This window comes from Pogona vitticeps, chromosome 2 (assembly GCF_051106095.1).
Source record: "Pogona vitticeps strain Pit_001003342236 chromosome 2, PviZW2.1, whole genome shotgun sequence".
Taxonomy (NCBI): domain Eukaryota; kingdom Metazoa; phylum Chordata; class Lepidosauria; order Squamata; family Agamidae; genus Pogona; species Pogona vitticeps.
In genome coordinates, this window is record NC_135784.1 from 188271191 (window position 1) to 188297846 (window position 26656).

General features: G+C 42.7%; 1 protein-coding gene and 1 non-coding gene across 7 annotated transcripts in view; both read left to right on the plus strand.

Moving 5' to 3' along the window:
• Positions 1–26656, plus strand: part of CHD1L (chromodomain helicase DNA binding protein 1 like) — a 45981-nt gene that overhangs the window by 9131 nt on the left and 10194 nt on the right. For 4 of the 6 annotated variants that reach the window (XM_072991675.2, XM_078386708.1, XM_020815098.3 and 1 more), the window contains 12 exons: positions 704–735; positions 2653–2734; positions 4016–4178; positions 4988–5143; positions 6614–6706; positions 8695–8791; positions 13393–13466; positions 17334–17444; positions 18902–19016; positions 22655–22808; positions 24975–25140; positions 26180–26325. In XM_072991675.2, coding sequence (XP_072847776.2) covers positions 704–735; positions 2653–2734; positions 4016–4178; positions 4988–5143; positions 6614–6706; positions 8695–8791; positions 13393–13466; positions 17334–17444; positions 18902–19016; positions 22655–22808; positions 24975–25140; positions 26180–26325 — 1389 coding nt within the window. Of the gene's footprint in view, positions 1–703; positions 1254–2652; positions 2735–3210; positions 3314–3732; positions 4179–4987; positions 5144–6613; positions 6707–8694; positions 8792–13392; positions 13467–17333; positions 17445–18901; positions 19017–22654; positions 22809–24974; positions 25141–26179; positions 26326–26656 lie in introns of those variants that run through there. The other 2 variants (XM_078386709.1, XM_078386710.1) reach the window with 2 other exon arrangements.
• On the plus strand, positions 21082–21245 carry LOC140705094 (U1 spliceosomal RNA). The gene has a single exon (XR_012084634.1). It is a non-coding gene; the product is annotated as a U1 spliceosomal RNA (small nuclear RNA).

Below are 26656 nucleotides of genomic sequence, written 5' to 3' on the forward strand. Positions count from 1 at the left end.
GAGGGAGCAAAACCTTGGCATTTGGCTCATCTCAGAACTGAATCGGTGCAAATTACTCTCTGGCTTAATTGCTTCAAGCTAAATCATAGACTAACAGAATAAAGGAGCTGGAAGGGGCCTCTAATTGAGTCAGAACAAAGTATCAAGTTCATGCGCTCCCTCTTCCTTTCTTATCCTCCTGAATGACTGTGAAACGGGCCTGTGTAGTGTTTAGTTTTACTGTCAAAAGTTAAGCAGGAAGCAGGGGCCATAGGTTAAACAAGCTCCAGTCAGTTTCTAAATAAGCAAAATATTGACAATGATTTATATACGTTGTTTAACTAAGGTATATACAATATCAGTTCTGTTCATCAATTTCTGGGCATTTTTTTTTGCACCGTCCATGAAGGGAGTGTGCTTAGAGCCTGAGGAGGTGGATTCCATCCACGACAGCTATTGCTTTAAAATTTTAATGGTCCAATAAAAGGTGACACCTAATCCTGTGTTTAAGCAAGGTGTGTTTTCCACCATTTCTAGTTCATATATTACACCACACTGGAATCGTTCGTGAAGACTTCCTCCTGAGTGTATAGGAAGGGGGAAGCGCATTGTGTCTTGACACATAAAGTAGCTTTCCTTTGAAGCTATAGCCAGCTTGAGTGTTCTTGCTGTCACGATATCACAGAAGACTATGAATAACACTTTTTTCCCACTTTAATTGCAGATATGTCTCAGAGATGCAGCATTTTTAAAATGGTGAGAACATTGCATTTACAGAAGTCAGCTTGTTAACCACAAGTTTTTCAGATTTGGCTATCTGTCTTCTTCAGAGGAAGTACATTTTTGTCTTGAAGCCAGCTTTGAGCAGTTAGGGGTTTAAGTCACATAGTTTTATTCACTGACAGATTAAACGGGCTGTGAGCAAAATGTTGTATGTGTTTCCTGGAATCCCTTGTAGAACAGAATAAGCAATCTTTCTCTTGAGCTTTTTAAAGTAATGTGAGACGTGTTAACTGATTGTTGATCTTCTTAATGTGCTGTGACACAGATTCTATGTGCACATGATTTGTGAAGGGGTATACGTAATCCCATCTTTTAAAGTTTTGTAAGATTTCATCTAGGCTGGAACTGACCAACCAAACCTCTCATCAGAGAGAAGCAAGGTGGACTCACATGGGTGCCTCATAGGATGGATGCCTAGAGAAAAGAGCTGCTCCTCTTGCAGCTTGGTTTTCTAAGACTTTGTGCAGCGTTTCTCCAGTAGCAGCAGAAGGGTAGGAAAAGGTCAAAGGTTGTTGACATCAAGTCTGCTTAAATTGCAGCCACTGGCTTGAGCTGTTTAATTTGTACTCAGTTTGGCAAACTCTACCCCCAGAAGCAGGCTGCTGAACTGAATGAATTATCTGGCACCTCTTTGCTTTGAAGGCTTTCTTGGATTGTTGGGAATCATCTCTCTTTTAATGATCTGTTCCATTGTCTTCTCATCTTATCACTGTTTGGGAACATTAACCCTACCCTGCCTCTGAGCAAAGATGTAAACTTTCCAGAAATTTTGAAGCCATATAAAAAGGCTTTGGGGAAAAACTGTCTTTCCCCAGTTTTTCTTCCCCCCCCCCCCCCAAAGCTTTCCCATCTCTACTCATGGTTCCTCCAGAGTCACAAGTGTGTTATGTTGTCAGTAGAGATTGGGAGTCGGGGGTAAAAAAACTGAAAAATTGGAGGAAAAAACTGCTTTTTTCCTGTTTTTTTTCCAAGGCCATTTTATATGGCTTCAACCTCCCAAAACTCTATGAGGAACAGCCTCTTCACTTTCTTTTTCAGCCAGGGTGTGCTTCTGTCTGATTGGGGGGCCGGGGGCTGCCTTGACATATCAAGGAAGGCTCCGCTTCTCATCCACCCACCTCTTCTTTGGTATCTGGAGCATTAAGAAAATATTGCCTTCTACTCCTTTTGTTTGTTTGAGAAGGGGGAGTTGCTGCTAAACAGGATGACACAGATGATGAATTTCTACTGCACATGCTCAGTCCTTGCTGGGATATTTTTGGCCTACCCTCCATAATTTTTGCCCAAACAAGCTTTTGAATTCACAGATTTGGAACTCTCCTCAAGTCAGCTTTCATCTTACCTGTAGAGTCCCCCTGTTGAATCCGTTCTAGTATGGTTGGATTGTTCCTTCACCAGCCACCTGAGAATCACTACAGCTTCATGTAAACATGCATGTGGGAATTAGCAAACATCTGTAGTCATTCTGGCTCCATTCTCCACTCTCTCCAAACCTACAGTCTTGGAACAATATATTGAAAAATGTGTGGGTCTGTATTATGGCAGTGGTAAAATCATTTTAATCTTATATTTTTAAAAAAGGCTCCTCAGGTGAGCACCTTCCAAGGATGTCACATTTGGGTTTTTACCTGTACAGTAGAGTTAGAGGAGGTAAATGGAAAAACTGATGGCCTTAGTAAGTTGCCTTAGACTTTAAGCAGAGCCTTGGAGAGAACAACAACCTAATAAAAAGGAAAGATGGTGGTATCCAAGATGAGAGATGATATCTATTCAGCTGGGACCAAGGTGAAGGGAACCCTAGAACGCTTGAGTGGTAGAACTGAGCAAGCATTTCATGTCTGGATGTCCATGATATATGTGAGGTATCTAATATCCCTGTTTTGTGTTCAGTTTTAATTGGGCATGTCTTGTTGTGGATGAAGCTCACAGACTGAAGAATCAGGATTCATTGCTTCATAAAACACTCTCTGAGGTAAAATAGTGGTATAGTTTTCTTCTTCTCAAGCATAAATAGCATGTTGTCTCATTGGAACACTGTTAGGTGAAGGCACTTTTACCATTCTTGAATGTGTGTGGATATTTTGTTTGGGCTTTGTTTTGTTGTTTGGGGATTTTATCTTGTCCTTGGGATTCAGTCTGGATACCACAGTACTTGGAAAGGAAAGAAAGGGTTTAGCTAAGATAATTCAAAACTAAATCTGCTCTGCTTAACTAATATAAAGTGTGTTGCTTATATACCGCCCCATAGCGCTTCAAGCACTCTCTGGGCGGTTTACAATTGCCCCCCCCCAGCGATCTGGGTACTCATTTTACCGACCTCGGAAGGATAGAAGGCTGAGTCAACCTTGAGCCAGCTACCTGGGATTTGAACCCCAGGTCATGAGCACAGTTTTAGCTGCAGTACAGCGGTTTAACCACTGCGCCACGAGGCTCTGTAATATAAAGAACTCTTTTTTTAAAGCCTTGGAACCAAGCCACAGTCCCTCCTTACTTCCCCCTATTCTTAGACCACCTTTGTGGTAGAAACAGTTCAGATAATAATTAGAAATGGGTACTGTAGCGGGCACGCTGAAGCCTCTACCAACTCAGGCCTCCAGGAGTGCTCACTCTTCTTCTCAGGTAGCTGCCACCAGGTATTGTTGTTTCAATACCAATAAATCACTGAATCATGTGTTTCTTCAAAACTTAAACTAGTTTATTTGATTAATAAAAACAAAATAAGTAAATCACAATATGTTAATCAAGGTCTCTCACTGACACACACACACAGACATTTCCCTCACTGACTGTTTGGCTCATAGGCCCATAGACACTCTCATCACTATTTCTCACAAAATCCCACTCTAATCTCATACACCCCTTTATATATACCAGCTCCTCCCCCTTCGGCACCACCTTCCGTCCCCTCATTGGCTGATGTTCCACTGCCCAGCTGTGACGGACAGGTGAGGGCAGGGCTGAATGCTACAGGTACCACCCAGCAGTTTGTGCATCGGTCCAACAGGTGTTTCACGGTTCCCAGCCCCGCCTCCTCAAGCAGGTGCCCACTGAGAGGTAGCGCCCAGAGGAGGCAGGGAGGGGAAGCCAACGCGCTGCCTCTGACGGGGTGGCCACAGGAGGAGGCAGAGTTCAGAACCACCAAACACTTGTTGGACCAGCAGACGAACCAGCATGAATGTTTGTGCTCGTCTCTAATGATAATACGTGACTTATTCCTGCAATACCTAAACTATGTGTTCTGGATTCCTTTCAGTTTTCAACAGATTTCAGCCTCTTGCTGACAGGTACTCCTATTCAGAACAGTCTCCAAGAGTTATATGCCATGCTTGCTTTTATTGAACAAGACATATTCCCTAAGGAGCTAGTTGAAGAATTTGTTCACTATTACCATGGGATTGAAAAAGAAAGCCAAAAAGGCAAGTAAAAATGTTGTGACTGGATGTCAGCTGTTGCATGCAGTATGCTAACAATTGGGGTAATTGTTTGTTGTGGCTTCAGAATTACGTGTTTTTCTGCCTTTCTTTTGTCTCAGTCGCACGCAGATGCCAACGTTGCATAGATCGATAAATAATTGATAAATTGTTGTCTGTTATACGTTCTGATGTTCCACTTCAGCTTGGGACGATGTTTCAGTCTATAGAACTAAGACAGAATATTCCAAAGTTATTGTGACTCTCATGGATGTGATTTTAGCCAGCTTGCCTCTGCTAATGGGAGTTCTCAGAGTTTAAAAGCTTGAATGCTTTCCTTGCAGTAAGATGTATAGTTTTTGCTTTTGGACACGAAAGAGAAGCACCTCTCTCCTCAGGGCAGAAATAATTTTGCCAAGAGTACTTGAAAATATTCTAATTATGGGTCCGTCTTGGAATGCAGAGAAGGGCAAAGGAGTTCTGTTTTCTTCCTGCCATGACATTTTTTTCATTAGCCCGCCAAATAGGAAGGTGCTTATGAAAATACCTGTAGAAGTTTGAGGCCAAAAACAGCTCTTTCTTGCTCATGTCATTGTCTTTTTTTTTTAGTGTGCCCTTTGAAGAAAAGGCATGCTGGCTCTCCATAGTGTTTTCTCTTGGATCCTGGACATTTCCTTCACATTTTAAAAAAACAACAACATAGCTTGGCAAGTGTAGTGCGCTTTCAGAAGACACAACTGAGTGAGTGTTGGACCTTCCTGTACCAGCTAGTCAAATACAGGATTCTTAACAGCATTTCTGTCTCCCTTGCTCAGCCAAAGAACTGCACAGTCTGTTGAAGCCCTTCTTGCTCAGAAGAGTGAAGACAGAGGTTGCTGCAGAAATCCCAAAGAAGTCAGAAGTGATTCTCTACCATGGAATGTCAGCACTGCAGAGAAAATTTTATAAGGCTATTTTGATGAAAGACCTAGGTAAATGGAAAAGTGGAAGAATTTTGAGTTGGTCATTTTGTTTAATGTTAGCTTTGGTGTGTGTGTGTGTGTGTTGTTTTTTTTTTTTTCATTTTAAAACAAGAAACTTTAAAATCAGACAGTCTTGCCTAAGCAATATTTTCCTCAAATTTTTTATTTCCTGCCCTTAAATCAGACCAGTTACTATTCAACATATTGATGACAAAGAACATCTATCTCTTGAGTACAGCATCTTATCACTGCTAGCGCACAGAGGCGAACAGCACTGAGAAACATACTATACAAAGATGATGGACATTTTGATACAGTTGAAATCTGGAGTTAAATGTGACCAGTTTTTACACGTCTATTACATATATTTTTAATGTATATAGGAGTTGCGGTTGGGAGCAGTGTGATTCAGCAATGATTTACGTCTCCCACCAGCTCCTAGATCCAATTATAGATGGAAGCCGAAATGCTCTCCCTTCCAGCCGTGCCCTGATCTACTATTTCAAAGCACAACCATTCATCATATTTAGAGATTTTTGTCTTTGTATTTATTATTTATTTTATTTATTCTATTTATATCCCGCCTATCTGGTCTTGCGACCACTCTAGGCAGTTTAAATGTATTTGCACAGTTTAAATGTATTTACACAGCCAGTATGAGGGCAGGAGATTCTGACTTCTGACATGATTTTGCTACCTTTCTTCATTGTCTAGATCGGGGGTCCCCAGGCCACAGACCACTCCCAGTCTGTGGCCTTGGCATGACTGGTCCGTGGAGACAGATCTCCCATCCCCCCGCATGCATGGATGCCTGCCTGCCCCCCATGGACACTCCCCACACAAACACAGACACACACAAACCCTCCCACGGAAGCACTCATACGCACCTGCATGCATGGACGGACGCCCCCCCATGCATGCACTCATTGACCCCCCCACTAATGCCACCCCACCTGCCACCCCAATGCATGCGCATATGTACTCCTATACGCAGACACGAACGCGTAGACACTGCCCCCCCCCATGCTAAACCAGTTTGTGGTGTCAAAAAGGTTGGGGACTGGTAGATCACCTGGAACATTTTGGTAAGAAAGGAGATAGTAATTTCACCAGTGCTAAATTACTTTTCAGGCTTGTTGATTCCATCTGCTGTTAGCTCTGTACTACATAATTATTGAAACACAAAGCACCCCTCTGTATTTTTTTTCCTGTCCCTTCTATAGGGTTTGTAACCAGAGATAACATCACTTTACTGCTCTTTTATCTTCTGTCAGGTTTCCAGTATGCCATCTATGTGTTCTCATTTAGTTGGCTTATCTTGCCTTAATTTAAATATTAAATTTGAGTTTGAAGCTAAAAACGCGCACTGCTGGTGTCCGTTTTTAAACAAAAACAGCTGTTTTGCTTGATCATTAAACCTTTCTGATAAAACTTAGCATATAGCTAAGTGTCTCCTTTAAAGAATCTTTCACATTTCAGATGCATTTGAAAGTGAAACGGGGAAGAAAGCTAAGCTCCTGAATGTGTTAATCCAACTCCGGAAATGCGTAGCACATCCCTACCTGTTCAGTGGTAAGAATGACATATGTGACTAGAATCTGCTGCTGTAAAGCCACATGGCCGTTGTCTTGGTCTGTTGAGCAGATCCGTTGTGAAAGGCAAGGAGTGAGCAAAGTCCTGGAGACAGTGTTCCCTCTAAGGTCCCTGTGAGCTGAGCTCTTATCACAGCTGCTCGCAGGCAGCTGGTTTGTTTACTTCCTGTTTCAGATTAAGCCCCTGCCCTCCTTGTGCACACAGGGTGAGGCTTCTATGTAGCAGGAATGAAAATTAGAGGGAACATTGCCTGGGGAGGTATTTCTTCAACAGTCTTGCTTTGCCTTGAAGCACTGGCTCGCCAATGAATCATGATGTTGGGCAAAGCCCTAAGTAGAGGCATTTGCCACTTTAGTGGGGAAATAACGTGAGATAAATTTGGCCCACAAACCATCTCTAGCCTTTATATATGCAACTTATAATTTGTGCATGGCTTTCCACTCCTCTTTATTACAGATATGATGTAATATGGGATTGGCTACAACTTCCCATAAATAAACTCCCTCACAGCATGTAAGAGGAGTTTGGGATTGTACAGTAATGGCTTAAAGGGTTCCATAATTTCTGCTAGATCGTCATATCTGAAACTGGTCTCTCTTACGTCTCTTCTTCTGTTCCATCTCCACTAAAGCAGCAGAATAGGTGAAAAGCTGGTTGTTAGTGGTGATGAGGTGATTGATAGATAACAAAATAAAACACAATCCAGTTAAAAGGTAGTGTTGATTAGCATAGTTCAATTAGGAGTCAGACCTCCCTATGTTAGAATCACATTATGCAGCCTGGCATGCTCCAAAGTACTGTGCCTCAAAAGTGTAGTGCTGGCCTTGAGACACCTTAAATGGACTTTAGGGCTCAGATGATCTAAAAGGGCACTTGTCTTCTATGTTTCCCCCGGTACTGTGGGCTTGTGAAAGAAGCATTTCCTTTTTTTAAAGAAGGGAAAGATGCAGCTCTTGGACCTTTCCTGTGGTGGCCATTCCTGCTTCACTTCGGGACTGCAATTCCTAGCTCAATCTTCTTTGACTTCTACGAAGCTGCTCAGAACTGTTAATCAAATGTTTGAAGAGTACTGAGAACTATAAAGCATGCACTTCTTTCCAATTCTTTTTTAATGTGTATGTGAAACAAACCATATATTTATTGCTTTTCAGTTTTGGGTTTAACAGCTTTTTAATCAAAATGGGTCTCATTGAGATTTACATGTACAGTGGTACCTCGATTTAAGAACTTAATCCGTATTGGGACTGCGTTCTTAAGTCGAAACGTTCTTAAGTCAAAGCACCATTTCCCATAGGAATGCATTGAAAACCATTTAATCCGTATCTGCTGTTTTTCATTCTTAAATTGAGGCGCTGTTCTTAAGTCGAAGCATTAGTTCCCATAGTAACTAATGCAAAGCCAGTTAATCTGTATCTACCACTAGGGGGTGACTTTTTTTTTCTTCATTTGACCTAAGGTGAACTTAGGTCAAAAAAAGGGCAAGAAATGGTTTTTTTTCTTCCTTTTTTTTTCTTCTTAAGTCGAGGCTCTGTTCTTAAGTCGAAGCAACTTTTTGCTAACAGCCGTTCTTAATTCGAATCGTTCTTATGCGGGGACATTCTCAAATCGAGTTACCACTGTAAAAAGAAAGTGTATTATCTGGTGAATGATGCACATTGCCTAGGCTGCACCATATGATCCATTGCAAAGCTTGCCTGTGGGTCAAGTCTCGAGCGGGTGCTCATCATTGCTGCTTGAGAATTCTTCTAACAATCCATGTGCTTCCTTGCCTTCTGCTCTCTTGTCACACACTGGGCTGCTTTTAGAGCTATCCCAAAGATTTTCAGGTCCTTTCCAGAATTTATTTGAGAGCGCTTGGGAGCAGTTAGATGTCACTATGTTTCATTTTAGAAGACATATTCCAGTGCAGGCCTTTGTACTTCAGACTGGTAGATATGCTACTTGCGAAAACCCTTTATCTGTTCCAGGTGTTGAACCAGAGCCGTTTATCATTGGAGATCATCTCATTGAAGCCAGTGGAAAGTTGAGTTTATTGGATAAGCTTCTTTCTTTCTTGTATGCTGGGTATGTTTTTCCTTACAGAGCTTTGTATTTTCTATGGGCATACAAACGTAAATTAAGTCAATACATTCCTACTTACCTTCCAGCTGTTTCCAAAGATTTCAAGCTGACAGAATTTAAACACCAAACTGGGAGATAACTGGGCCATCAGGGATAAGTGACTGGAGCTGCCCTTTTAAAAAGTAAATAAAGGAAGTAGCTACAGAACTGGTATAGTACTCTGATACTGGAAGAGGGTTATACAGTGGTGCCTCGCTTAACGATTTTAATTGGTTCCAAAAAATGCATCGCTATGGGAAAACATCGCTAAGCGAAACGCGTTTTCCCATAGAGATGCATTGAAAACCAGATAATCTGTTCCAATGGGAATGGATTGCCGTCCTTAAGCGAAAATCGCCATAGGAAACATCGCTAAGTGAAACGCGGTTCCCCCATTGGAATTCATTGAAACCTTTTCAAAAATTCAAAAAGAGTCAGAACGAAGCCAAATTTGGTTAACAAAGGGTTTATTAAGTGCACTAACGATTTCATGCACTCTAAACCCTTTTTAAACAATTTAACACCTTTTAAAAATAGCGAAAACGGAGCTGTCAAAAACATCGCTAAGCAAAACGGGGACCTAAACTGTCATCGCTAAGCGAAGCAAGGTCCCGAACATCGCTATGCGAAATTCCCCCATTGGAAACATCGCTAAATGGAGCGCAAGATCACTCCTAAAACCTCATCGCTAAGCGAATACATCGTTAAACGAGGCAATCGCTAAGCGAGGCACCACTGTACTCTTTCTCTTCAAGCTGCTTTCCTGTTCTCAATCTTAGCTACTGCCCATTTCTCTGGAAGAAAGCCTCCTTGTCTGGATACATATTGATTCCCTGACCAGAGGTGGGGAAAGTACCTGCAGGGCCAGTTGAAGGGCCTGCAACAACAGGCCAGACTTGGGCAATGGGGAGGCAGAGATGGAGGGATGTGTCTCGATTCTGTGCCCCCAATCCTATCCCATAGTTTCTTGGGTTTGAATCTGTGTATCTGAAGGCAAAGATCCTTGGCAGTCAATCCTGTTGAAGCCTTGGTTGACCTCATGGGCAGGAGTGGGGAATGACCCGGTCAGTAGACACAGTTGCCACTAACTGTTCCCTCCAATGGTGTGCAGCCAACCTAGCACCCCTCCTGGTTTACTAAAGAACTGGAGGTGACGAAACAAGTGGAATTCAGACTACAGTGAATGTGTGGAAAATTTGAAGCAGGTCTGATTGAGCGTGAGCTAGAGTCCATCAGAAGGCCTACTCTATGGTGCAGACGGGAGCCTAGGAGCCTTTTGCCACCATGGCATTTGCAAAATAGCCCATCAGGACTGTCCCCAGTGGTCAGCTGTAGCCCACAAGAGGAAAATTCAGACTGCCTGCCTGTTGAGAACAATTTGAAACACGGTTTGCAGGTACAATTCCTTGGATCAATTGTAACTTGGATGCTGTAGTTGACACTGTTCCTTCTGGATGAAACTTTGGGCCCTACGCTGGGCACTTTTAAGAGTCAACTAAAAACATGGTTGTATGTTCAGGCCTTCTCTCCTGTCAATATTTAATTCTTTCTTTATTTTTTCTTTCATTTATTATTTGTTTTATTATTGTATGTGTTATGGACTGTTTGTAAAATTCTTATGTTTTCATATACACCTTATTGGAAGCCACCCAGAGTGGTCGACCAGACCAGATGGGCGGGATATAAATCAAATAAATAAATAAACAAATAAATAAATAAATTGGCCAGTGCTTGACCTGTGTTAATAGCTACAGTTTGTGGAGGTCAAGGATGTGGGCAAGATTATTGGAGAGCCACTATGTTCATACTGGATCCTTGCCCTTCCTAGTTCAAAAAACCTGCTGAGTGGACAAAGGGAGTGATGAATGGTCTAGATAGATCAAGGCAGGATTTCACCCTGAAAGAGATGGTTGTAAGATGCTTATTTATAAAACCTCTCTGAACCATACTGTATTATTAGAGACCTGTTAGCCAGTCTCCAGTGGGACACATCCTGGAGCATCTGGTGGCTTCTTGGTTCTAAGGGTTTCCCTGATGAAATGGATTATCTAGATCCACTGTACTTTGGTTTTTGGCCTGGGTACTGGACTGGCAATCATCAGTCACCTTGGTGAATGATCTAGACCAGGGACGAGATAGGAGTGTGTTCCAGTTCATTCTGCTGGACCTCTCCGTGGTTTTCGGTACCATTGGGTTGCCCTTCTGGGGCAGAACGTGGTAATATAGTTTTGCCATGTCTCCAGTCCTTCCTAAATGGTTGAACTCAGAAGGTGCTGCTGGAGGAGTCCTGTTCAACACTTTGGGCTTGGGAGTCCCTCAGGGTTCCATGCAAGCCCCCTCCCGTCCCACCCCATGCTGTTCAATATATACATGAAACTGCTGGGAGATGTTCAGGGACAGCAGTAGACTGATGATGCCCAGCTCTGTCTCTCCATCTAATTCTAAAGAGAGCTGTCTCACTTCTAAACCAGTGCCAGGTGCTAGTATTGGACTAGAAGTGAGTGAACAAATTGAAGCTTAATCTAGGCAAGGCGGAGGCATTCCTGACCAGTCAGAAGACAGCACCGAGTCAGCCTGTGTTGGGGTGGTACTTCCCCAAAAGCTCAGGTTTGTGCCTTGGCTGTACCCTGGGTTCACACGAGAGAGTGGATGCTCATGTCTGGACAGGAATGTGTTTGCACATTTAAAGCTGGTATGCCAGCTGTGCCTCTTTGTGCTAGTGTCTGAGGTGGCTACAGTGGCACCTGACTGAGTCATGTTCTGCTTGGATTACTTAACGTACTCTGTGCGAGGCTGCCTTTGAAAAAATGTCTGGAAATTTCAGCTGTTCGAAAACATTGCAACCAGACTGTTGACTTGGGAGCAGTTACAGGGATTGTGTAAGTCCCTTGTTAGCAGTTTGTTTCCAGGCTGAGTTGAAGCACATCCCTTTCATATACCGCTGTCAAAATTTGCTTTGTCTTGTGACTGGACTATTCAGGTCACAGTCTCTTTTAAAAACCACAAGAATAAAATATGTTTTCTTTAAAACTCTTCACTTATTTCTTCTCTTTCGGTGTCACCAACCTTTAGTTGCCCTTATCTGTTTATACTGTATATCTGTCCCCCTTTTTCACTTACACCCTTGCACTGTTCCTCTACATCGCCAGCCCTCAAATATTAAAACTCAGTGCCACTCAACCTGATTAGAACTAATTGGGTTTTATTTAAATAACTGTGTCAAAACAATGTTTCTTCCTAGGCTTTTAAGTTTATTTAGTGAGTTCTTCACTCTCTCAATCAATTCTGTCATCCTCAAACCTTCTTTTACGCAGAATCCAGACTGATCTTTCCCTACAGTGGTTCTTAACCTTTGTTACTCGGATGTTTTTGAACTGCAACTCCCAGAAACCCCAGCCAGCACAGTTGGTGGTGAAGGCTTCTGGGAGTTGCAGTCCAAAATTCCTGAGTAACCCAAGGTTAAGAACCAGTGTTTCTAGTTTCTCTCCTAGTCGACCAGTCTTTCCAACATTCCGTGCTCCTCACTCACCCTCTCCTGTCACATGATTTACTCCCTAACCATATAAACAATGCATTTAACTATAGTCAGGCATCAAAAGGGTCTTTCTTCTCTTAGTCCCACCACTTTCATAGGCTTGTGTCCTGAGGGCACAAAAGAGAAAGTTATAGAACTCCCTTCCAAAAAAAGGTTAGGTTGGCTTCCCCCCACCAGCCTCCTTTTCTTTCTGCCTGCAGGGGAAAAAAACTTTTGAAAGCTTTTGCTTCAATGAATGGCCTGGGAAGAAAGGAGTTTTCGTGGGAGTTTTCATCATCATCATAGACAACTTGTATCTGTTATATAATACCCGTCAATGTTTTTATAATTTTGATTGTGCCTGGTGTTTTTTCATCATCATCGTCATCTTAAAGCAATTGAATGAATAACAGGAATACAGTAATTAAATGGCGTTCCAGCAAAAATTAAAATTGGTATCGAAAGTCTTGGAAACAAATATCCTAGAATGCTGTGAGGTTGTGGTGGTCTATTCATGAGGTCACAGCGTCTGGCAGATAGTAGCAAAAGTAGAATGCTGTTCCTGTCATCTTTTGGGGGAACAGTTTTTATTTATCTCATTACTAGAGGTCAGTCCATCTGCAGAGAGAGGTGTATCTCAGGTGCATGCCCTTGCTGTTTCTCTTGCAGGAAGGGCAAGGGAGAACTTGTTGGCATTTCCTGAAATGAAGGTGCACCACTTCTGTAGATTTTTTGCAACTCTCTTTTTTTAATATGGAGCAAACTAGAACTGCATATGAAGATTTGCTTATTTATTCAGAATACAATATCCAAAGCACAGCTGGTGACACCCTTGTATATATTTCTGCAGCTGCTAATCAAGTTTAAAATGTGGGTGAGGTTGGACTCTTGATAGGTGTGCACTACGGCAACCTGTGCTCACATCTGCAGAGTTCAGTGCAGCTTTCTCTGATGTTCATGTCAGCAAGTGACCTGATTCTAATGTCACTTTGATTGTGCTATGTAGAAAACTGAGCTGGAGACCGAGACCTCTCTGTCTTTCTTATTCCAGTGGCCATCGTGTGTTGCTGTTTTCCCAGATGACCCAAATGCTGGATATTCTGCAGGATTACATGGATTACAGAGGTAAATGTCCCACGTTCTTGATGTAGCTGCTTTTATTGTCCGAGACCCCTATCATGGGTGCAGAAGGGCCCGTCAGCTGGTCCTTTGTGTAGCAGAGATGGGCAGCTCTGCCCCTTTCTTGCCTGCATCTCTTGCAGCCCACGTTAAAAGGCTGTTGGTAGTTGTAAATAGAAAGCATCAGGAGGGCCCTGGCCTCTGATCTCTGCTTCATGCCACAGAGGGTGGCCAGTGCTGCATGTGCCAAGCCTGTATCAATTAGCATTCTCAGACTGCAAGCCTCCTCTTCCAAGGGGACATCAGCCCTGTCCAGAACAGCATCATCCAGGATGGAATGACCACTCTCTGACATCACCATCAGATTGAGAGTCTTATTTGCAAGTCTGTGCCCTGGAGGTAAAGGAAATACACAGCTACATTTCACTCATGTTTTGATGATGTAGCGCTCCAGGTGAAGAGGTCTTTCTCACTTGTTTCATATTTTTAAAAGTATTGGGAGTATTATAGCATAAGCTTTTGTGGAGCTGAGCAACCATTCCCCACATCCCTCCTGAAACCAAACTATTGGTCAGGAACAAAAAAAACCTAGAATGTAGTCTTCCTGATAGCTTGTCAAGAAGCATCGTAGGCTACTGGGAGGTCTTGGAGACAAGGAGATCCTTGCATTTGCTTGATTTGGGTGCTGCATCTGTTCCCAGAGATCCCCCCTCAAAAAATATCTTTCCACAAGGGGGCTGTGGCAGCTCCAAGCAGGAGAGCATCAACGGATCTGGCCAGGTTGTGGCATTCAGGATACAGGGCCGTTATGCCCTAGGTCTTGGCAGATTCACATGTATCTCTCCAAGTAAGCCTTCTGGATGGTAGTATCTGCCCTTTTGGTCATTGAGAGCATCTTCTCTGAATAGCCAGAATATATCAGCCACTGCCATCAGGTGTTGTCCTCTAAATTTGGAGTCCTGGGTCCTTTGAAAACAGAGTTTTTAGCTCCAATCTAAGTACTGAAAACATTTAAAAAGAGTGGCATTGTAAGCTGTACTGATAACATTCTGTAACAGTCAGGGAGAACCGTGTTGTACACACAATTTCACCTTCATCTTCCATAGTGTCTCCCCAATAGGCCTATGAACTTTTTTTAACCTTTTGTATCCATGCTAGGCGTTGTCTCCTTCAAGGCCTTGCCAAATTCTTTATTGTGCAGAAATCTAGATCTGAGTGGATTGGGCAGATGAACGCATAAAAAAATTAAGTAATAGATTTGGCTGCCTTTTTTAAAAAATTATTTTGCACACAGGAGATGCAGCTTTAAAAGTAGTGGTTGATTCAGAGAGAGTGTGGTGTCTTGATTGAAATGTCAGATAAGGGATTCAGAACAGATGTAAGATTCAGAGCTACACCTGGCCCTTGGACCCCAGTCACTGACTCTCAATGTAATTTGTTATGGGGAAATCAAGTGCACCATTTTGAGCCCCTTGGGGGGAAAGGCAGGCTGCGCATGTAAAAAATAGTGAGACATAACTTTAGTTCTCATTAGATAAAAACCCGTCTCTGGTGAATATTATATGAGACTTCAAGGCGAAGAAGGATTATTGAATGTTCCCATGTCTTTGATTTTGATTTCTAAATCTCTTAAGCAGAAGAGGAGAGAGCATGCTGTGCAGTGAAATTGGTGTAAAGGAATGTTTGGTCATGCTGATCTTATGACTATAGTCTGAAGCGGCAGAGCCCCCACAGGTGTGGCCACTGAAACAAGAGCCAAGCCATACAGCATGTCTCTCATTTGGCCACAAATGTAGTTTTAAAGCATCATGTGCTCATACATACCTCACACCGAGTCCCTCTGGTACAGTAAATCGTGGATTATCCTCTCACTGTGGTATGCTGCCTTGAAAGAGCTGTGCTTCACAGTCCAAGGTCCAGGCTTGTCCCTGACTCGGATTGCAGAATTGTGTAAATATGAGTCAGGGTGCTGAATTCCATGAGTTTTCCAAAGCTTAACCTGTTGCTGTTGCATTGTAAGTGCTCCCACTTTGGTACGATGACTACAAGGACAAAGCATTCATTTGGCACTTTCTGATATGGAACATATCTATAATCTCTCTGCTTTCTGTGGCTTCAGTATGAAGGCTTGTTTTAATAGTTGCCTGTGACTAAAATAGAATTAAATCAAAGCATATTGTGGAGGCCACATCCACCAGTATACATTTAGACTGAGGATCCCTTTTGTCTCTTTACATTTAAATTGGTGTAAACCAACCTGTTGCTGGAATTTTTGTGAAGATTCTCAGTCATCCAAGTGTGGTTATCTGTAGTCATGGAAACTGGGCTTCTTTCTTTGTCATCTCTATTCCAGTTTCTTAAGAAGGGGTACAGAGTACAACTCCAAGAGTAAATATTGACACTAAACTGCACCCATGATGGGAGAATAATAGTATAATATACAGTGGTGCCCCACTTGATGATGATAATCTGTTCCAGGAAAATCGCTGTTAAGCAAAATTGTCATCAAGCAGGGAAAAAACCATTGGAATGCATTGAAAACCGGTCAGTGCATTCCAATGGGGAAATACCTCATCGTCCAGCGAAGATTGCCCATAGAAAACTGCCGATCAGCTGTTAAAAATCGCTGTCTTCCGAAGCAGGGGTCTGGAAAGCAGCCATTTTGCGAAGGGAGGGAAGCCATTTTTTGGAGGGAAGCCATTTTGTGGAACCGGAAAAATCATCGTATAGCGAACAAACAGTTTGTGAAGCAGGCTCCTAATCAACATAATGTGGATTTCCCCCATAGGAGCCATCGTTTTGCGATCGCAATAGCGACCGCAAAAATGTCATGAGGGGTAAGCGTCGAGCGGGGCACCACTGTATTGCTATTAGGCTGCATCAGGCACAGTGAGAGAGCCAGAGAGAGCTAACGCCTGGAAGGCAGAAAGAAAATCCAAAGAGATATTGATAGGCTCAAGAAGTGGTCTAGAAACAACAGAGTGACATTTAAGCAGGAGAAGTCCACATGCACAAGATGTGGGATACTTGGCTCAGCAATACCACATGTGTCAAGGATCTAGAATTGTTACAGACTGCAAGCTGACTATGAGCCAACAGTATGTTGCAGCTGCAAAAGAAGCAAATCCAAATCCTAGTTTAGGCTGCATTAACAGAACTATAGTCTCCAAATCCTATGAAGTACTACCTCCCCTCTATTCAGCACAGGTTAGAGTACTATATCCCGTTCTTTAAGAAGGATGTAGATGAACTAGAACAAGCTCAGGAGGGCTACAAGCATGATCAAGAGAACTGGAAACCAAGCCCTATGAGGAAATACTGAAAGAACTGGTGGAGGAGCAGTGCATTAGGGGGAATGAGACAAGGTATATGAGTTCGGGTTCATTCATCAAAAGTTTTAGGCCTTTTTTAAAAAGAGAAGTTCTAGCATATGCATAGTAATACCTGGAGCATAAAAAGTAGGCTTGGTGACTTTGGGAATGGTAAAACCTAAGAACATTAAAACTAAGACACACGCATGAAGCTAGTAAACTGAGTGCTTAGAAAGGAAGGTTGTTACACCTTTTTCCATAAAGAAAGGCCTGACATTGTTTCCTTCGGAGAATCAGGGGAACATGATGCACCAAGAATGTCCCTGTGGGACAAGATTGTAAGGACTCTTCTTTGCCATGCCCTGGGTAAAGTATTAAAAAACAGCCACCGCTAAATTAATTTCTACAGATATTGAGCCATTATTTTTTTTTAGGAAAGAGAGAGATTGTGACAGTACAGGAGAAAAGTCCCTGAAGGTAGCATAATTTTCCAAGAGCAGAAAGAAGCCTTTTGAATGTCTCTGATATTGCACTTACCCTTATTTTTTATCCCCCTGAAAAGGTTACAGTTATGAGCGCTTGGACGGATCTGTACGAGGTGAAGAAAGGCACCTTGCTATTAAAAACTTTGGCCAAGAGCCCATTTTTGTCTTCCTCCTGAGCACCAGGGCAGGTGAGGCATTGTAAGGGTGCTTTTATACCAGTTCGGAGATGAGAGATGCTTGCAGCACATGTGTACATGGGTTTATGTGTTCACGCACACCCTGTCCTGGCATTCCTATGTTGCCCTTTCCCCGGACATTGTCGTGTCGTGAGATCATGCTAGAAGGTTTGCCCAGAGCTGTACAGCCAGCCTCACTTGGAACACAGTTACTGTGTTTCTGTGATCGAGGACTCGGCTTCATCAGAGGCTGTTACCCTGGGAGTTGTGTAAGCCCTTTCAGCTGCCAGCTGACTGAGCCCTCTGTGGACCTTTGTACTTGCTGTACAAAGGTTCAGCATGTCTCCGAGATGTAGTGACTTTTTTGGGATGGAGTTTAGGCTGGCTCTTCTCCAGGGAGGCACCGTGGGGAACTGAACTCCCAAACTCTTGCTCCGCAGCCAGAGACGTAACTCACTAAGCTGTGCTAGTCTTTGCAGATTCATAATTGGCCTTGTTCCACAACCACTCACCAAGGACCCCCAGTCCTGTTGCCCATATTGATGGCTTTCACATACAGTATTCTATCCATAGCCTTGATTCAGAGACACCTTCCATCTTTTCTGTCTTCTGGTTTGTTTCCACCTAGCAATGCCATTCCCAGAATCTTATCTTCCAAGGAAGGATGTTTCCTTTCACAGGTGCATAATTATCCCTGTCAGTTTCTAAGTAAGGCTTCCAGGTTCTGTAACACACCTCAACGAAACTAGCAAGATGAGATGCAGTTGTATAGATGCAATCTGAACATGGAGAAAGGCAGTAGAATGAAGTAGAGGGAAGGTGCTTTGGAACAGATCCAGTTTCAACTCATGGGATGGTGGTACATGCATTCTTTGTCCAGACACGACCTCAGGGGGTTACTGTGAAGTAAAACAAGAAAGAGCTTTTAGTTCTTCTGAAGAGTGTCATGGAAAGAGCCCTCTACCTTTGGGAGCAGCAATCAAGAATACCTCAATATTTACAGCGCATGAGCTTTGGTGAAAGATGGAAATCTGTAGCTAAAAGCTGAAGATGTACTCACTGGCAATTTCTACACAACTTTCGGGAGAGGATGCCAGGGATGGACTGAAGTGACAGAGGCTGAAGGAAGGCTCACACTTTCCAACATGGGTCTGCCAGTGTAAAACTGGAGGATGAGCATTTTAAAAAGCAGAAGCATTTTAAAATGATACTTTTAACATTCCTTTATGTAATGATTTTTTTTTAGGTTTCTGAATTTTTATCTGCCCTCAGATGTTTGGGATGGGACGGTCTATTCCTCAAAACTTTATGAAGTGCAAAGCACAGTCCCATGCAGCTTGATTAATTCACTTGCCTAAATGTTTCTTCTTTTCCTTTGTTTTTGAGTTGTAAAGGAGCTGAAAAGTCTTTGCTTGGTACACTGCCCTTTTAATTGTCTTTTAATGGCATTCTCCTTTATTTTTCCCAAGGTGGAGTTGGCATGAATCTCACAGCCGCAGATACTGTTGTTTTTGTGGACAGCGACTTTAATCCACAAAACGACTTGCAAGCAACAGCAAGAGCCCATAGGATTGGCCAGAATAAGTGAGGAAAAAATCTTATGTAGATGGGTGAGTGGGTGGGTGTGAGCCTGTGCCTCTTCTCTCCTAGGGGACATGTCCCCCATAGCACGAGGCATGGCTACAGCCGTCCAAAACACAGCCAAAACTCCATCTGGGCTCCTCCCAGACATATTTGGGATCCAAGATATCCTAGCACTCAAGAGTTGTGCAACTATGATAAGATCAAGATGCAGCAGGTTTTCAGCTCTTTGCCAGGAGCTGCTGTGAGCACTCCAGCAGTGGGAGCACCAGGAAGGTGCCATGGAGCATTTCAAACCAGGCTTTCCCTGACAAGTCAGCAGAGTTCCCAGAGCCTTTACCTGTCTGGTCGCTGGAGCTTGGAGGGCTTTTAACATGACCCACATCAAACTGTTTTTTTTTTTTCTTGGCAAGATGTGGGTTTTTTACCAAAAAAAGTCACCTTGCACCCAATTATTATTTTTTAAGTGGGGAGGAATTTTGGGGCTCCCACGGTGCTAGGAGTCCCTGAAAACATGGCAAAATGGCCTCCCTGACCCCCCCAAAGGCATGGTGACCCCCTGGCTGCACCTGCCATTCAGTACAGGGCTGCATAGCCCCAGTCCTACCAAAGGCCAAGAGAGCTCCTCAGTGTTTCGGCGTGCCCTGCGGGACCCACATCAGGGGCTGGGTGTTCCTCCCACAATCTTCTAGTGCAGTGGTTCTTAACGTGGGCGATAATGCCCCCCAGGGGGCGATTTCATTTTTCAGGGGGGCGGTAGAACGAAAAGGGGCGGCATGGGGGCGCTGGAGCAGAAGGGGGCGGTGGGGGGGCGCTGGAGCAAGCCAAACCTGTGAAGATGGCTGCAGCCTTTTTACAATGTGCATGAATATATATTTTCTTCCAGTCTTAATTTAGTTTCAGAGTTTTCGTCTTGAAATTTTTAGTTCCTGCATTGCAGTTTGTTTTTATGCCTTTTTATATTTCTTTTTGCGTCTTAAAATTCACTTGCAACTAAATCATTAAATGTTACTTTTGGGGGGCATTTCATTTTCTTGGAATTGAATTTTGTTTTCAGGGGTCATTGGATTTAAGTGTCTTAAATAAATAAATAAATAAATAAATAAATAAATAAATAAATAAATAAATAAATAAATAAATAAATAAATAAATAAATAAATAAATAAATAAAGATATCATCACCGCGGGGAGGGGGGGCGATGATAACTTCCTCAAAGGCTCCAGGGGGCATTTCTTTCAAAAAGGTTAAGAACCACTGTTCTAGTGCAGTGGTTCTTAACCTTTTTGAAAGAAACGCCCCCTTGAGCTATTGAGGAAGTTATCATCGCCCCCCTCCCCGCACTGATATTTATTTATTTATTTATTTATTTATTTATTTATTTATTTATTTATTTATTTATTTATTTATTTATTTATTTAAGATACTTAAATCCAATGACCCCTGAAAACAAAATTCAATTCCAAGAAAATGAAATGCCCCCAAAAAGTAACATTTAATGATTTAGTTGCAAGTGAATTTTAAGACACAAAAAGAAATATAAAAAGGGCATAAAAACAAACTGCAATGCAGGAACTAAAAATTTCAAGACGAAAACTCTGAAACTAAATTAAGATTGGAAGAAAATATATATTCATGCACACTGTAAAAAGGCTGCAGCCATCTTCACAGGTTTGGCTTGCTCCAGCGCCCCCCTACCGCCCCCCTTCTGCTCCAGCGCCCCCATGCCGCCCCTTTTCGTTTTACTGCCCCCCTGAAAAATGAAATCGCCCCCTGGGGGGCATTATCGCCCACGTTAAGAACCACTGTTCTAGTGCATAAGAATTAGCATATGCTAACACCTTATGCTAATTGTGGGAGGAACACCTAGCATTAGCTAGGTGTTTCTCCCACAATCCTCTAGTCAGTGCACATGCTAATACCTGTGCACTAGAGGATTGTGGGAGGAACACCTAGCCCCTGATGGGGGTCCCGCAGGGCACTGTACTGAGTGGGAGGTGCAGCCAGGGGGTCACCATGCCTTGGGTGGTCAGGGAACAGAAGGGGATATGAGGTGCAAGGTCCATTCCAATTCATACCTTGCAGGGGAAATACCATGTCATAAAAATGTTTTTCCCAAGGGGAGGCTCATCCATTGTACTTTGGGTGTGTTGTTGATTCCTGTGATTTCCCCAAATGTGGGGAACACAGCTGCATAATTTGTGTTAATGGGAGATTACATTTGTGATTTCCCTGTTGTTTTTTAACAATCTCTCTACCCTTTGGTTCCTGTCTGTTTTCACCATCCTTTATCATTTAAACTTGCAGCCATAGCCCCATTGGTGATGCTTTGCAAGATGGATTTTCCCCCCCATTGAAACACATTAGTTACACAAGACCTACTTTTTTATCCCTCCTGTTTTTCCAGGAGGCAGACCCTGGAAAGCCAGCAACATACACTTTCTCCCCCACTTTCTTGGGATAAAAAAGTAGGTCTTATGTAATTAATGTGTTTATATGGGAGGGGGGAACCATCTTGCGAGGCAAGGACCCAAACATTGTCCAGCGAAAATTGCCCGAAGCAAAAAGTCATCCTCTAGTGAGGCACCACTGTAATTGTATTTTTATTTAATTGTTCACCTGCTCAGGTGCCAGTGGCTAGAAAGTGAGATATAACAAAATTTTCTTTAGCATTGCTTCATGTACTGAAGTAAGTAGTTTAGGTATCAGTCTGCAGATCCAGAGACTGGGAGTTGGATTCCCCACTGTGCCTTCTTGACAGACGCTGAACCTAATGAACCGTATGGTCCCTTCTAGCTCTGTAGTTCTAAGCCTAGGTTACATTACAAGTGATGGCGCTTGAATATGCTTCTTTCCAGCTGCATTAGTCCCATATCAGGTGCTTGTACTATAATTTCCATCGGATCTCATCGACATGGCTAATGGTTCTGAGTTGATGGGAGTTGTAGTCCAGAACATCTTCAGCGGCTCAGTTTGAGGGAGGCTCCTGTAGACAAAAACTGATCTGGTCTGTGGCAAGGTGTGGTAAAAGTAGCATGGAAGTGCAGGGTAAAAGTTCTGGCACTGCTAGGAGGATACTTGCAGTCTGCTGCTGGGAATGAGGGTGGAGATCCTGTAGCCATCCCAGTTGTTCTCTTCAGTCCATAGCAGTGACTGTCCTGGCTAGATCTGAAGCAGGAGGCTTGCACAGCTATGGATCCTAAGGAAATGAGACCTAAGGAGAGAACAGACATGCTTGCAGCTGGCAAAAAAGCATTTGTGAACCAGGAATGAATGACAGGTTAATCTGGGGAACTGATGGCATTTGAAAGAAGTAATGAACTAGTTTCATTCGCATAAGTTTCATGAAGTGTTCTTCCTTTATTTTGTTCTCAGTAGCCAGAATCCTATTTCCAGCTTACACTTGCTTAAAAGAAATGGCATGATTAGGACACAGATGGCTACTCATTAATGATGTGCTGGTTGTCTTGCTGAGTACTGGCTCAGGTTGAAGGGGAATTCGTCACCAGGACTTTTTTTGTCTTACATAAATCAGCAATAAGGATTCCACAGGCCTTAGCCTCTTGTGATCAAATGCATACACCTAATTGTGTGTGTGTGTGTGTACACCTTATATATAAAATGTTCACTTTTTCCCTTTCAGGCCTGTAAAAGTGATTCGCTTGATTGGGAGAGACACAGTGGAAGAGCTCATCCACCGCCGAGCAGCATCAAAGCTCCAGCTAACAAATGCTGTTATTGAAGGTGGCCAATTTGCTCTTGGAGCACAGAAGTCCTCTGGTGACACAGATCATGAGGTAAAAGAGAGATCAAAAGTGGCTTTGCCCAGCCATTGAAACTTTTGTGCAATATCAGGGCCACTTTCATTAAAAATCTGTGGCGGCAGCAAACAGATTGCATAGAATCATGGACTAATGGAGTTGGAGGGGGCCTATAAGGCCTTCAGGTCCAACCCCCTGGTCAAGGCAGGAATCCAAATCAAAGCAGGTCTGACAAATGGTTTCCAGTTTTGAATGCCTCCAGTGTTGGAGCACTCACCACCTCCAGAGTTAATTGGCTCCACTGTCATTCTGTTTTAACCGTTACCAGGTTTTTCGTGATATTCAGCCTGAATCTGGCTTCCTGTAGCTTGAGTCCATTATTACATGTCCTGCCATCTAGGATGACTGAGAACAGATCCTGTATGACTAGCTATCAAGTGTTTGAAAAATGCTGTCATTTGTCTCCACATTCGTCTTTTCTCAAGGCTAAACATGCCCAGTGCTTTCAGTTTTTCCTCATAGGACAGGGTTTCCAGTCGCTTTGTAAAGGACAGAGTCCCAAACTGGACACAGTGCTCAAGATGAGGCCTAACCAATGCTGAATAGAGGGGGACTAGTACCTCCCAGAATTTGGAGACTGTAGCTGTGTTAATGCATCCTAAAACAGCATTTGCCATTTTTGCAGCTGCATAACACTGTCAGCTCATATTCAGCTTGTGATCTAAAACAATTCCAAGATCCTTCTCACTTCTGGTATTACTGAGCCAAGTATTCTCCACCTTGTAAATGTGCATTTGGTTTTTTTTCTCCCCTTGGTGTAGAACTTTGCACTTATTCTGTTACTTTTCATTCTGTTGTTTTCAGTCCAGTGCCCAAGCTTATAAAGATCTTTTTGAATTTTGTTCCTGGTTTGAATTTGGTTCAAATTATAGGTCCTTTCAAACTCAATTATTCTATGATTCTGAGGTATTAGCTATTCTGTTCAGTTTTATGTCATCTGCAAATTTGCAGTATTCCTTGCACCCCCCATCCAAGTTATTAATAAAAATGTTGAAGAGTAGCAGGCCCAAATCTGAGCCTTGTGCTACTTCACTTGTTTCCTCCTCCCAGTTTGAGAAGGAGCCATTGATAAGCACTCTCTGAATATGATTCTGTAACCAACTATGTATCCATCTGGCAGTTGTTCTACCTAGCCCACCTCTAGTTAGTTTGTTAATCAGAATTTCATGAGGCACTTTCTTAAAGGCTTTGCTGAAGTCAAGATATATCTATAGCATTCCCACAGTCTACCAGGGACGCTACCTGATCAAAAAATGAGATCAGATAAGTTTGGCAAGATTTATTCTTAACAAATCCATGTTGGCTTCTAGTTATTACAGCATTGTTTTCAAGGTGCTTGCAGAGTGACTGCTTTATAATCTGCTCCAGAATTTCCCCTGGGATTAATGTCAAGTTGACCAGTCTGTAGTTCTCTGGTTTCTCCTTTTTGCCCTTTCTTGTTCATGTACATCGTACGGGAAAGCAAGAGGCCAAAGCAGCCTAGAGGAGTCCTTCCAGAAGGATTTTAAAAACTAAAACAAAACCCCTTGCAATGTTAATAACACATAACGTGCTCAGTCTCTTGTTTGTAAAGATAACATGGGAATTTGAAGATACAAGGAAAAGTCATTATTCTATGAAGATGTTCGGCTTGGTCAACAAACCACAAGGAAACTTTAACATTTATAGAGAAAGAGCCTCCAGGAACTGGTAGAGCCATTTTGTTTGCTCCCAGTGTTGTTGCCTCTTCAATGACTTTTGCTTTAAAAATTGCACTCAGGAGATAGTTTGGGGAGGAAAAACCCTCCTGTAAAGGTTTGTTGCTTTATTGGTTTGATCTTCAATTCAGAGCAAAATAGACAGGCAAACATGATGAAGGTAGCTCAATGCATCGGGTTTTCTGCATCGGCATCCCCTTTGATCATGAATACTGTGGTGGCTTTATCGTTGTCAAGCTGGGTTCCACTAGGCGACTGTGTCGTCTCACAAGCAAGTAGTACAGAGACAAGTACATGGCCATTATGACTCCGTTCATTGGGTCTTGTTCTCCCATGTCCAGGCTGCTGCCGCTGCTTCCCTATGTATAGGAATGGAATTGCAGAAGCGTTGGAAGAGCTAACAAGGGTGACTTTCTATGCTTTGTTGTTTTCAATTCCTTGAAAGCTGAGCGAAATCCTGAAGTTTGGTTTGGACAGACTGTTGTCATCAGAGGGAAGTACGATCTCTGACATGGACCTGGGAAGCATCCTTGGTGATACAAGAGGAGGGATGTGGCTAATGGACCCTGTGTTGTCTACTGGAGAGGGAGATGAAGAGCAACATCTAGAAAGTATGTGGACAACTCTGACCTAGACTTTGGGAAAAAAAAAAACACATAGAGATCAGAATTTCATGCTGTTGGGAATTAAGGCTTGTTTTAAAATCCTGATCTAGCCCATTCTCCTTTCCTCTGCTTTTCCAGTCTCCTTGCCTTCATCCTCTGCCTTCAGAATTTAATGCTGCTGCTTCTATTGACAAGCCTTCTTTTCCGTAACTCCAGTCAGTCTCACTAGTCACCCCGAGTTCCAGATCCCACCACTTGGAAGATTTACTGGCTCAAAACTCTCCAAGGCCGGCAGACAAGGCTGGTGTTGTGTCTTGCTTAAATGGCAAGATTTTTTAGAACGATGGAACTTTTGGCAGTTATTTGACCGTGGTCGCTGAAGGCATTCCAAAGGCAGTAGATCTTCATAACGGTCTAGGGAGAGGTCTAGATAGAGTGGTCTATCGACTAGATAGGCGGGATATAAATAAAATAAATAAATAAATAAATAAATAAGAGGGCGAGCAGTAGCTGCTGCCTTCAGGCCCTGCCTGTGAGTCCCTCCCCACCCACCCCGAAGCACTTTGATATCCATCAGTGGACTTGATGAACCCTTGTCTAATCCAACAGTGGCTCTTCTGTCCATTTTTATCTCTGTATTCTGTTTTTCTGAAGTTCTTACTGGAGTGTTAGGGCAAAAAATAGATGTGATGGGGCAGTTCTATTTGTTAATGTGTTTTTAAGTCATAGGGAAGGGTAAACATTAACTTGACATCTAATAGCATCCAAAAATCTTGGCTGTATTTTCCTTTCATGGGAGCTTTTAGCGACAGTTTCTCCATCTTCATGGTGATCTATACCATATTAAGGTTACAAAATGCTTGGGTCTTCCGACCGAAGGCTCAGTTAGAATTGCTTAAATGGAACATCATTAGGGGCCAGTTTCTAAAAGTAAAGAGATCATCATCAAGAAAGATTATGATGTTGAAGCCAATGCTGAATCAAGTCCCTTGTGGTGTCAGTGGATCAACTGGAGTTGTTGGTGTGTGTATGTATTTTTTTTAAGGCCACATGTACCTATACGAAGGGAAGGACTACTCCACGGAACCTAGCAGGGAGGACCAGAAAGCTTTTGATCAGTTGCTCAATCTTCAGAAAGCACTCCTTGAAGATATCAGTCAAGAAGGAAGAGCTCTCAGAAATAAAGCAAATGTAAGCATGGATGATAAAATGGGACCTTTTTTTACATTTGAGTAATTGGTTTCATGGGCTGGTTTGTTAGCATGTCATTTAAATCTGCGCCTTTAAAAATATTCATAGTTGTTGGCTTATTTTTTAGCCAGAATATTTTGTGTAGGAAAAGAAAGAATTGTCTGTGGAAGCTGAAGCCATTTTGCTGTCGTAGTTGGGAGGAACTTAGAAACGTGGAGCCACATAAGGGAAGAGATGTATACGCCATGCTTTCTCAACTAATGGCACCTGAATCCCAGTGTATCCCAGGGAATCACTGGAAAGTGAAAACTGTCACCACTCACAGTATTCT